At 35.8% G+C, this 12,974-nt stretch overlaps 1 protein-coding gene across 1 annotated transcript; it reads left to right on the forward strand.

Moving 5' to 3' along the window:
* Positions 1-648: 648 nt before the first annotated feature.
* On the forward strand, positions 649-1,662 carry LOC114718873 (uncharacterized). The gene is made up of 2 exons (XM_028904326.1): positions 649-1,373; positions 1,481-1,662. The coding sequence occupies exons 1-2, from the start codon at positions 665-667 to the stop codon at positions 1,513-1,515; spliced, it is 744 nt and encodes a 247-aa protein (XP_028760159.1). The 5' UTR covers positions 649-664; the 3' UTR covers positions 1,516-1,662.
* The last annotated feature ends 11,312 nt before the right edge of the window (positions 1,663-12,974 follow it).

Below are 12,974 nucleotides of genomic sequence, written 5' to 3' on the forward strand. Positions count from 1 at the left end.
TATGCTGAGGTTAATATTTAAACAATTATTTGGATGCATAAAAATAGTGGGAGAATTTAGTTCAGTTATTTACTTGTTGATTAAATTAATTGCTTAAATTCTCCATCGAGATGTGCATATACTGGACTTAAATGCACTTGTATGATATTTGTGATTAGCATGCTTCTTTAAGGAGTAGCCACAGCATCCTTTATCTATTGCATGCGATATAAATCACATAATGGACTTATAAAATATCAATTGTAATTAAATATGCATTTATAATTCATCTTTGCCCACAGGTAGATAATTATCAATGTATATTTAATTAGGGTGGGATAGAATTGCCTTGTATTTTCTAAGTAGCCCACAGGTATTAGGAAATATAAATGCGTTCTAGTTCCATCAATATGAGATAAATACATGCTATGCTAATTTCTTTGCCCACAGGGAGAACTTAGTGATACGTATTTATATTTGTATGCTTTATTAATGTTTTAAGCATACATGGCACAGTTATTGTGAATTGTCTCTATTTATTTGGAAGTTTGACTGATTCTCTAATATTGCAGCTGCATTTACTGTCCCTAACATTGTTGCTGATGCTAGTAACAAAATTATACTTGATGGTACTAACTACCCTGATTGGAGGGAAGACATTGCTTTACATCTCGGTTGTCTGAACATGGACTATGTCCTGGAAACTGAAAGGCCTCCCAAACCAGCTGATGGCTCGACTGACAAAGAGGCCAAAGAGTATTATGAATCCTGGGAGAAAAACAATCGCCTTACTCTCCTGCTGATCAAAACAAGGATTGCTAGGAGCATTCGGGGAGCAATCCCTAAATGCGAAACTGCTAAAGAATACCTGGAAGCTGTGGACAAACAGTTCAAACCGACAGACAAGCAGATGGGGGGCACCATTATGTCGGAATTATGTGCCATGAGGCTTACAGGTATAGGCGGTACTAGGCAGCATATAATGAAGATGAGAGATTTATCCTCTCAGTTGAAATCCTTCGATATGGAGCCTACTGAGCAATTCCTGGTGCAGTTAATCCTGAACTCCCTTCCTCCTCAGTTTGATGCCTTTAAAGTATCTTACAACACACATAGGGAGAAATGGTCAGTTGATGAATTGCTGTCCATGTGTGTGCAAGAAGAAACTAGGCTGTTGATGAGTGGAAAGGGTGCACCTAAGGAAGCTCATCTGGGAGAAAGCTCCAATAGGGGTGGTAGTAAGAAGGGAAATAAGGATGACAAGAAGAAAAGAAAGAGAAGAATTCCCCCTGCCACCGCCTTAAATAAGAAGGATGCCAAATGCTTCTTCTGCAAGAAGAAGGGGCACATGAAGAATGAGTGCTCCAAGAGGAAGGCATGGCTTGAACGTAAAGGTATGTTTACTTCTCATGTTACCTTAGAATCTCATGCTATTAATGTTGATGATGACACTTGGTGGATTGATACTGGTTCAATGATCCACATTTCCACAACCATGCAGGGCTTCTTAACAAGCAGGCCACCACATCCGAGTGAGGAATGGGTTCTATCAGGCAGCAGGAACCCAGACCGTGTGGAGTTGGTTGGGACTTATCGCATTTTTTTGAATAATACTCATGTAGACCTTTTTGAGACTTTTTATATTCCGACATACATGAGGAACTTAATTTCCATTTCAAAATTAATTCCGTTGGACTATGGTTTATGTCTTGAGAAGGGCTCTATGTTTTTGAGCAGACATCATGTTAAGATTGCAGACGTTGCAATGATTGATAATTTATTTAAAATTATTCGTGATCCTGTTCAATCTTTTAATATTTCGCGTGGTATTAAACGAAGTGTCATCAATGAGAATTCTATTAGCTTGTGGCATAGGAGATTGGGACATATCTCCATTGATAGAATCAAAAGGTTAACTAAGGAGGAAATACTTCCACCCTTAGACCATTCAGAATTTGATTCTTGCGTGGACTGCATAAGGGGAAAGCAGACCACTAAGTCACAAAAGGGAGCTAAAAGAAGTTCTGAATTGCTTGAGATTATACATACCGATATTTGCTGCCCTGATTTAACCGCACACGGTCAAAAGTATTTTATCACCTTTATCGATGATTACTCGCGCTACACGTATATCTATTTGCTTTATAATAAGAGCGAGGCACTAGATGCCTTTAAGGAATATAAAGCAGAGGTAGAAAAACAAATTGGGAAACCAATTAAGATTGTAAGATCTGATAGAGGTGGTGAATACTATGGTAGGTACACCAATGAAGGACAAGCACCTGGTCCTTTTGCAGAATTTCTTCGAGAGCAAGGTATAGTTGCTCAATATACCATGCCTGGCTCACCAGACATGAATGGTGTAGCTGAAAGAAGAAATAGGACCTTGCTGGACATGGTTAGGAGCATGATGAGTGGCTCCAAACTTCCAATTTCTCTATGGAAAGAAGCACTCAAGACAGCTGTATACATTCTAAACAGGGTTCCAACAAAGGCAGTGCCTAAAACACCCTTTGAAATCTGGAAAGGTTGGAAACCCAGTTTGAATCATTTAAGGGTATGGGGCTGTCCTGCAGAAGTAAGAGTGTACAACCCACAGGAAAAGAAATTGGACCCTAAGACTATTAGGGCCTACTTTGTAGGCTATGCAGAAAAGTCCAAGGGTTATAAGTTTTACTGTCCGCCTCCTTCAAAACGATTTGTGGAATCTAGGAATGCTAAGTTTCTTGAGAATGATGTGATTAGTGGGAGTGATCAGATAGGAATTGATCACATAGAAGAGACCACTAGCACAAATGGTGAGGGAACATCAATTGTCAATGACTCTTCTTTTAGAGCTATCATACAACATGATGTGGATCCCATAACTCAAGTTGATGATGCTAGACATCAGGAACATATGCAAGCTGACCAACCTGTCACAGAAGTGGAACCACCACAGAATGTGATAGAGGATGTTCCTGATGAGCAACCTCAGCCAACTCAAGAAGTTGAATTGAGGAGATCAACTAGAGAGAGAAAGCCGGCATTGCCTAGTGACTACGTTGTGTACTTCACTGAAATTGACTGTGATGTTAATATTGAAAATGATCCTTTGACCTTTACTCAAGCCATGAAGAATGAGAATTGCAAGTTGTGGCATGATGCCATGGTCGATGAAATGAACTCTATGGCAAACAACCATGTATGGGAGCTTGTAGAGTTACCTAGTGGGTCTAAAGCCATTGGCTGTAAGTGGGTTTACAAAACCAAAAGAGACTCACGAGGTAACATTGATCGTTACAAAGCAAGGTTGGTTGCCAAGGGTTTTACGCAAGTGGAAGGAATCGACTACAGAGAAACATTTTCTCCTGTATCAAAGAAGGATTCATTCCGCATTATCATGGCATTAGTTGCACATTTTGATATGGAATTGCATCAAATGGATGTTAAAACTGCATTTCTCAATGGTGATCTTGACGAAGAGGTCTATATGAAGCAGCCTGAGGGATTCATTGCGAAAGGCAAAGAAAACTTGGTATGCAAGCTAACGAAATCAATATATGGTTTAAAGCAAGCCTCACGACAGTGGTACTTGAAGTTCCATGAGGTGATCACATCATTTGGTTTCGATGAGAACATCATGGATGAATGCATATACCACAAGGTTAGTGGGAGCAATATCATATTTTTGATTTTATATGTCGATGACATATTACTTGCAACCAATGATCTAGGACTATTGCACGAGGTGAAACAGTTCCTGTTTAAGAACTTTGATATGAAAGATATGGGTGAGGCATCTTATGTCATTGGCATTAAGATCCATAGGGATAGGACTCAAGGTCTTTTAGGCCTGTCTCAAGAAACCTATATAAACAAAGTTCTTGAACGATTCCGGATGAAGAACTGTTCAACCAACGTGACTCCTTTAGAGAAAGGAGACAAATTCAGTCTAGATCAGTGTCCTAAAACCGAGCTCAAGAAAAAGCAAATGGAAAGGATCCCATATGCCTCAGCAGTAGGAAGTTTAATGTATGCACAGGTTTGCACTAGACCTGATATAGCCTTTGCTGTGGGCATGCTGGGAAGGTACCAAAGTAATCCTGGTGAGGCGCATTGGACAGCTGCAAAGAAAGTGTTTAGATACCTACAAGGGACTAAACACTACATGCTTACATATAAGAGGACAGAGAATCTAGAAGTGACTGGTTACTCAGACTCTGATTTGGGAGGATGTTTGGACACAAATAAGTCTACGACTGGTTATATCTTCCTACTAGCAGAAGGAGCCATATCATGGAAGAGTACAAAACAAACTCTAACAGCTCCTTCTACTGGTGATGCTGAGTACATTGCGTGTTTTGAGGCAAGTTCACAAGCGATCTGGATAAAGAATTTCATTGCTGGGCTTAAGATTGTTGATTCGATCTCCAGGCCGATCAGAATGTACTGTGATAACACCGCTGCAGTGGCCATAGCCAACAACAAGAGGAATAAGAGTCGAAGTAAGTTTGTCGAACTGAAATTCCTATGCTTGAAAGAAAGGGTTATGGATGGCCAAATTTCGGTTGAATACATCGGTACAAAGGAAATGCTAGCTGATCCTTTGACTAAGGGTTGAAACCGAATGACTTTGTTTCACACGTACCTCACATGGGACTTCGTCCTCCAATTGATTAGTTGAGGTATGAGCAATGAAATTTATGGTTTGTCATCTCTTGTTATGATTGTATATACATTTGTGTTTGAGGTTGATAAACATAAAGTAGGAACCGAACAAAATTGAGTTTGTTCATAAAGGTATACCCATTAAGTAAGGATGCTGCCTGTGATGCATGGAAGATAATACCCGACTTGAGGGGACTTGTCGCCATGATTCTTGCAGTATAGCCTTAGCTTACTGAGGCACGGCAATTGACATACGTATAAGGGCCAAGTGGGAGAATGTTAGATATTTTATTATAATTATTATTTAGATATATATTAGGAAATTAATAAAATACTCTGAGTGTGGCCCTTTCAGTCAAACAAGGCCCAAGCCCAGTAGGGTTAAGCTTTTCAGTCTATATATGTGTTGATAACTCTCTGATGGTGAGATACAACAATTGAGTTGACGGCTGAATATTCTGTGAGCGAGTGAAATACCTATCTGCTCCTTTGAGGTTCCCTGACTGGTGACGGCTAATCCAGTTGCCATCACTGTGCCCTATTCCAGTCAGAAGAGACCTGAACAACTCTTTTCTTCTAACTGTTGTTCTCTTTTGCAGCTCTATTCTCCTATCTCAGATCCCGAGATAATTCAAGATAAGACAGATGGCAAGAGGTACACAAAGATTCTTCCGCTGTATTATTTTATGAGAAGATTCACATCTCTTTATTGTTTAATTTATTTGTATTGTGAATCTGTCTTACATCTGTGAGTCGAAATGAGAAAAAAGATGGGTTTTCTCTATTATGCCGTTTATGATGGTCCCATTTCTCCATTGGTGATCTTCTCTCTTATGTAGAAGAATCCAAGAGATGAAAACGAAGGAGTGAAAAAGAAGCAGCTAAAGCAGGGGACTGCGAAGAATTCAAAAGATTTGTGATAACATTAATGGTAGGATGAAAAGAAATGAATGTGAGGGAAGGGAGGCGGCAAAGGATTCGGGGAAGGGTCCCTGAGGCTGCGCATAAGGAAGGTTGAGAGAAGCGATCTTGCTAGTGTGAAGGGGGGTAGAAGAAATTATGTTCACATGTGACTTAATTTTTACACCTAAATAATGCTTAGATACACTTAGAAAAATCAGTACAGGATTTATTTGGAATTGCCTGTAAATAACATTTTAATCATAATTTATAAAACATAAGATAAATATATAAAAAGAATTTTGTTTGAGTTTATATAAAATATGTTTATAAACACTTAAATAAATAATAAATAATTCAGAGTCCATGGAGAGAGATTTAGGAATGAATATAATTGACGGCACACTAGACTCCGGTGCCTAGGTTTCTTTATATACACACAGCACAAGGCGAACGTTACAGAGCGATAAGAATCTGCTAACTACATGCTGTTAGCGAGATATTAGGATGGGAGATCAGGAGCGTTACAACTGCTTAATAATACAAATATAACAATATAATTATTAATATTCCTAACTATTCTCTAACACATGGGTGTCCACCACCTCAGTTTTATCAAACGGATTTCTTAACTCGTTAACATTTCAATTTTAAATATTACCTTTTATCTTTAATATAAAAACTCATTTGATTTTTATGTTGATTCTAAATATAAGATCTCAATCTATTTTATTTCTCATAATTATTTACTCCTCCGGTCCTTAATATAGGATTTAATTATTGAGTTGATTTTGATCCTAAATATTAAATATATTTCTCATATTTATCAATTTTTTCTAAATTATCCCTGTGGATACTCTTTCAACCATAATCAAGTAGAAGAATGACGGAGGATATTAAGAAAAATGATTAATGTTTTAGGAAAAATATGTCATGTTTATTATAATTAGCTAAGTTACCGAACTTCCTTAATTTAATCAAATTAGTTAAATAAGTCTTATATTAAGGACTGGGAGAGTATTTTTTTAAGATAATCCTTATAATAATGATAATCTTAGCTAATATACTTGATTAGCAAGAATATTTTAAAAAAATAATACTTATTTATTACAAATAACTAATTTTTTTAATATATTCAAATTAGTTAACTAGAGATAATATTTAGAACAAAGCTGTCGGAATAAATTCAAAGGACTGGGTAAGAAAAAAGACGAAGGGACTTGATTCCAAACTTTTTTTTTTTGGGGGGGGGGACAAAGCGACTGATTTGTTATGCTGACTCTTGCCAAATTTTTTGACCAAAAAGTTATTGAAATTTTAATATATTCATCCATTTATTTATTATTGTACTGTTTCGCTGATGTCAAGAACATAAAGCGAGTTCGGCCAATTAGTATTTTAATATGTCCATATCATTGCTTAGCGATCATGTAGAATATCATGCACATCTAATGAAATAATTATTTTTATTAAGAAAATAAGTTTTAAAAAAGTTAAGCATAGGAGGCCCCTCAAATTTGATTGCGAGTTATCAAAGTTGAAGAAATATGAAATTTTCAATATTTTGCTGGACTTTTTTTTTTGGTTTTGCTGGATTTTTTTAAGGAAAAATTACACACATATCCAAGCAATACAATTTATTAATCCAAGGTCTTGTGAAATTTCAAAATGAATAGGAGGTATCATGCGACCTGAAAGTAATATATTCTAAATAAGAAATTATATCCTTATTTCTTCCTTAATTGACAAGTTCATGAGAATGGATTAACAAGTCGATGGGAAGTTATTAATAAATCAGGGAGTATTAGTTGACAATTGAATTTATGAGATAATATAACAACCATATAAATCAAATTATAACAAAAGAGTACTATATCACAATCTTTGAGTTAAAATCATGTGTTACCAAATCATGTATATTAATATTAGATGAAATAATGAATTTATATTATAATTTTGTTGTGAACATCCATTTACAAGCTCATGGGTAAATATTTGCAAGTCAATGGGAACCTATTGACAAGTCAAGAAGTGTTGATTGACAACTAAATTTATGGGACAATATAACTTCCATATAAGATGAAATCTAGGAAAATCCTTATACGCTTCTGTTAATCTGTACCTATAAGCTTATTAGTGTTTGCCTGGAACAAAATTATGATATATAAACCCATAATTTTATCTAATATTAGTGTGTACGCCTTGGTCACATATGATTTTAGCTTAAAGATTGTTATATAATACTCATTTGTAATAATTTGATCTTATGTGAAAGTTATAGTATCTTTTTAATTTAGTTGTTAACTGACACCCCTAACTTGTTAATAGTTTTTTATTGACTTGTTAATCCACCCCATGAGCTTACAGTCAGGATAGGAAGAATGACGTGATTTCTAATTTAGAATAGGGTCGTATTTATTTTAAAATTTTAAGAGACCTTAGATTAATAAACTGACGTGTTTAATTTTCCCATATTTTAACTTCATGTTATACTCTAATATTCTCAAGGCATATCAATTCCTTTTTCACAATATGAAACAAAGTAAGAGTTCATCAAAACACCCTCTAACTTTCTCAAGAAGACTAACGACAAGGTAAAATCACTTTCCACAATAAAATTGTTAATAGAAGTCTCCCTTGTCATTTGAAGACCTTTAATAACACTTCACAGCTCAGCTTATATCACGGAACATCTTCCTAAACCTTGACCAAATCCCTTTACCCATCCTCCATCACTGCTTCCAGGGATTCCACCATAGACTGCCTCACCTAACAACCTTTTCACAGCACCATCCACATTTAGCTTCATCCAACCATGCTCAGGAGCTTGCCATCTAATGTTCTTCACCTACTTTCTACAGCGCATAGCACCAAACTTATAATTAGCAGACAGAATTTCATTTACCTATTTAGTTATAACCAATTTCAGATCATGAGGCATAACAAAATCATCATCAAACAATTTCCTATTCCTCCCTTGCCATAAGTACCAACCACGCCAAACACCATCTACCACTTCACATTTCTCCTGCTCAAATTCTACCTAAAACCACTCCTTTCCCTTCAAGAGATAACTCTGAACCTTCAATCAATTAATTTCATTGCTCCATTTACTCTTCGCAACACCACACTCTCGTAATACATGAATTAACTCTTCCTCAATCCCTTTGACAATCCTTCAAATATCCCAAAATTCTTCTCCTTCTTTCAATCGTTAAAAGATTATCATGAGCGGCAATTCATAGGAAAGCTTGTATTCTTCTGGGTCCCTCCACTTCCATATCTTATCCATGACATATCCTTCTGCCCTTCCTCACTTCTTATCACAGCATACACATCAGCAACTACATAATCTTACTCCAAAGAATAACCCCATTTAGTTTTGTCCTCACCAGATTCGTCACAAGGAGGAGGAGTTGTTCTTACCGGATTTAGAACATCCCTCGGCACCATTCATTCCAACTTTCCAAATTCCCATATTACCACCTAAATCAATCATATCCTCACTTAATAATTAATAAATAACAAAACCTGCCATGAGGTTAGAGAGAAAAACTGAACGTATCGCAACCTCACCTGAGCAGGCCTCTATATATTAATAGTATCTGTTGTGAATGTGATAGACCCACAGTCAACCCTCCCCCATATGGAAACCACCTTCTGACATAAATATCAGTGGGTTGAATGTCCTGAAATATGTGGTTGTGGACAGAAAGAGGCGTGCCTCAGATTGTCCTGCTCCCCCCCCCCCCCAAAAAAAAAAGCAAAAAAAAAGGAAAGAAGAAGAAGCAATTATTGGAGCCCAAGCTAGCACGCTTGGACGCGCACACAAACACATATATTATATAGAAATTATTTTGTATTATTCATACCATACATTGAGTATTCACCCACAATCTCATGGGAAGGATGACGAGGGAGTACTGATTTTAGACTACGTTTTAACTTCCCATTATTCCTATTTAAAGAAAGGGAAATTCTCAATTAAGAGATATTATTTTGTTATAAAAAAATTGCAACTCCTTCCTCAACACCATTAAATTACAATTTGGTAGTCAACATCCTTTAAATGATATCAATTAAGAAAGCCACAATTGAAATTATCCTAATTTTTTTGGTTGTGATGGAAAAACTAAATATTTAAGAAAAGCACGGCCTTACAATTGTTTTCATGAAAGGAGGAAAAAATCTATTTTCTATTTAAAACTTATAATTATAATTCTGCTTCAAAAATTAAGTTAATAAATTATATTAGCAAATTAAAATATAATATTTAATAAGTTAATATTAATAAATGGGTAAAGGCGCAAATTTATCCTTGATCTTATTCTTAAATGCATCCTGATCTTTTTAATATACAGTTTTACATGTGATTTTTTTATGCAACAAGTAAAATTGCATCTAAAGATTAGAGTTAGAATTACATTAAAAAAAATAAGATTATAGATAAAAAGGTTGGGGTGCTCGATGCATATGAGAATTAAGATTAACAGTAAATTTACACCTTTACCCGTAATAAATTAATAAAAATAAATAATAAATTTAAACCCCAACCTAATTTTGAGTCACTATTTGTTTTCCGTCATAAATGTCATGTTTAAAATTTAAGATTGAAGTTTATTTTGAAATTAATGGTAAGTATTTTGATGGAAGATATGTTAATCGAATTTTACCATTGAAAGAAATAGTTCCCCTTTATTTAAAAAGAAAAAAAGAAAAAAAGAAATAGTACCGTTGTTCCTTGTCAGCCAAGCAATTAGAAGAAATAGTTCCGTTGGCCGGCTTTTCCTTTCCTAATCAGCGAAGCAATTAGAAGAAATAGTTCCGTTGGCCGGCTTTTTATTTCCCGCGAAGCAACTAGAAGAATCAGCCAAACAAATTTTTCCCCTCAACAAGTTCTACTTCTGATTGATTGAAAATTCTTGCGAGAGGTTCCCTCTCGAGCATCGTTGAGTTTTTACCTGGCCGGAGAGAACGACCATAGAGTGAAGTAGGGAGCCGCAACTGACGGCGAGGCGGTGACGAGCCAGCGGACTGTGACTTGATCGGCGAAGATGGCTGGGCCGTCGTTGATACCCTGCATTTGCCCTTGTTTCTCCCCTCTTCAGAAGCTCAAATTTGCCATTATTGGTTACGCTCCTTCCTCGCGGACTGGCCGGATCGTAACTCCAGCCTTTATGGGTCTGATTTTGACTCCCTCACCGCCGAGGCTGAGCCCGGTCTTCATGATGTGAGTCTCTCCTTCCCTTTGATTCTTCCCTTGCTGTGCATGTTTGTAAATATTTTGGCAGTTCTTTTGTAATTTTTGCACACATCGACTAGGAGCAATGCTTTGGATTTCCTTTCTAAAGTTGTAAATATAGAGAAGCGGGTTGATAAAGTTGTGCACAATCTGGAATTGACAATGTTTGTATCTGTTCGCAAACCTTGCTGATTATGTCATAGCATTTAATAATACTGGGTAATAAAATATATTTAAGAGCTTGATATGTGATTACAACACATAAATCTTAGGTGTGAAACATTAAAGTAGGTTGGGCTTCTTTGAAACAAATGTGTTAGTATACTTTTCGTCCTAATTTCTTGAAGCTCCATTGCAAAGATAAAGAACTTAAGGTGCTATGAGCTAACTTTTGATGGGTCTCTTCTATATAAAACAGTATCCTTTATTACGGGTTTTCTTTCTCACAGTGTCAAACAAAATAAATGGTAGGAAGTAGCAAGAGAGAATTGGCTATTTCTAGTTACCTAGTTGAAATCATTACTTTTGGTTAGCAGCGTGATCACGTCAATAGTTTGATTATTGCACTAATATCAGCTTCTAACTATTTTGATTTTTGGGCCATTTGTTCATCGAATATGAGCATGTTGTGGAAGCGCAAAATGCAAAAGAGGATTTGAATGGATATGAACTTCTTAGTCAAACTATTTACGTTGATTGGGCTATGTAAGCTGGATTTTTTTTAATGATTAATATAATATCTGACAGTTTATTTTGCTGTTTGACACTATAAAAGGTTTGACAAATTTATTCTGATTGCATCTCTCAAGTTCGAAATGTACAGATTACGGATCATGTTCTATATCATATGGTGCCTGAGTTGACTTGCATTTTGGTTGAAAATACTCACTTCTTATGACATTTGATATAAAGTGAGCTAAAAGGGGTATGAGCTGATTGATACCAAATTATTTTATGAATCATTCATAAATTTAATGATTAATCATTAGTATGAGTATCCTAAATTTTTAAAATAAAAAATTTCAATGGTTTAACTTTTAGGAAATGCACCGTGTGCTTAATCCAACCTTTGATTTAAAGCTGCAAGTTCATTTTCAACAAATTTATTTTGTTTGTGTCTTGTGAAGATTTATAAGAAGGACACGCTGGGGCTAGCTTTTCGAGGTCTTTTGATGGGGTGTTTCCCATGCATAACATGGAGGAGCTGGTTGTTCAAGATGGCACTTAGCTTGGCCCGGTTGTACACTTTCCTTTTGCACTTTTATATTGTGCTATTTATTATTTGATTGGGGTGGATTAATTGCACTAGCTTGCGTTGATGGCATTTTACTTCTAGGTTTGAGTTTTGTATGCTTGCTTTATTTCATGTCAGGGGGAAAAAGTTAGAAAATTTTTTTAAAAAAAATTGACAAAAAATTGTTTTGGATGTGGGAATTGCAAGTATGAGGTAATCCTTGGTTGGGATGCATTCTTGAATTGATAAGTGATTGATCGTGTTTTGAGTAAAAAAGCTACATGGCAATTGTTTTGGCTTTAGGTGAATCCTAAGTAGGTAGTCATGACCTAGTGAGATATTTGGGCCTATTCATATTCATTTCATGTGTGTACCACCTATCTCTTTCCCCACTCTAGAACTTGGCTTGTATCTTGTTTGAGACCACATATTGGCATTTGCTAGACATGGAAATGATAAAGGCATTCATTTTGTTTATAGCTAGATCCAAATAGCCTACCTTGATGATTACAACATCCATTGCTTAACCACTTTGAGCCTTAAATTATCTTTTCATTCAGAACCCACAGCTAAGGAAAACTTGATAAATATATTCCTACCATGTCAAGGTATTTTAGATTGTTGGGAGTCTTACATTTTATGTATGGGATATATAGGAATGCATAATTATGTTCTATGGCCTATTTGCTTTGATTGTATTTGATTGACTGGAAAGTGTGTATAATTGAGAGGAAAAGCAAAAAAATGAAAAAGGAAGGGGGGAAAAGATCAAAAAAAGGGTTTGGGAAAAAAATTTCAAAAGAGGGGAAGAAGTGGGGGGAAAAAAATCAAAAAAGGCAGGGAAAAAAAAAGAAGTTGAAAAAGCTTGAAAAAGGCCCCAAAAAAAAAAAGAAAAAAGAGAGAAGTTGAAAAAAACTTGGAAAAGCAAAAAAAGGAAAAAAAAAAAAAAAAAGAAAAGAAAAGCAATGG

This window comes from Neltuma alba, unplaced genomic scaffold (assembly GCF_004799145.2).
Source record: "Neltuma alba isolate B1F8T4 unplaced genomic scaffold, ASM479914v2 tig00002165_pilon, whole genome shotgun sequence".
Lineage (NCBI taxonomy): Eukaryota > Viridiplantae > Streptophyta > Magnoliopsida > Fabales > Fabaceae > Neltuma > Neltuma alba.

Bases quoted from the DNA above. Each gene is read 5' to 3' on its own strand.
- LOC114718873 (XM_028904326.1), top strand. From the start codon at position 665: ATGGACTATGTCCTGGAAACTGAAAGGCCTCCCAAACCAGCTGATGGC. The intron at 1,374-1,480 runs GTATGTTTACTT...ACAACCATGCAG, and splicing joins GGCATGGCTTGAACGTAAAG to GGCTTCTTAACAAGCAGGCC.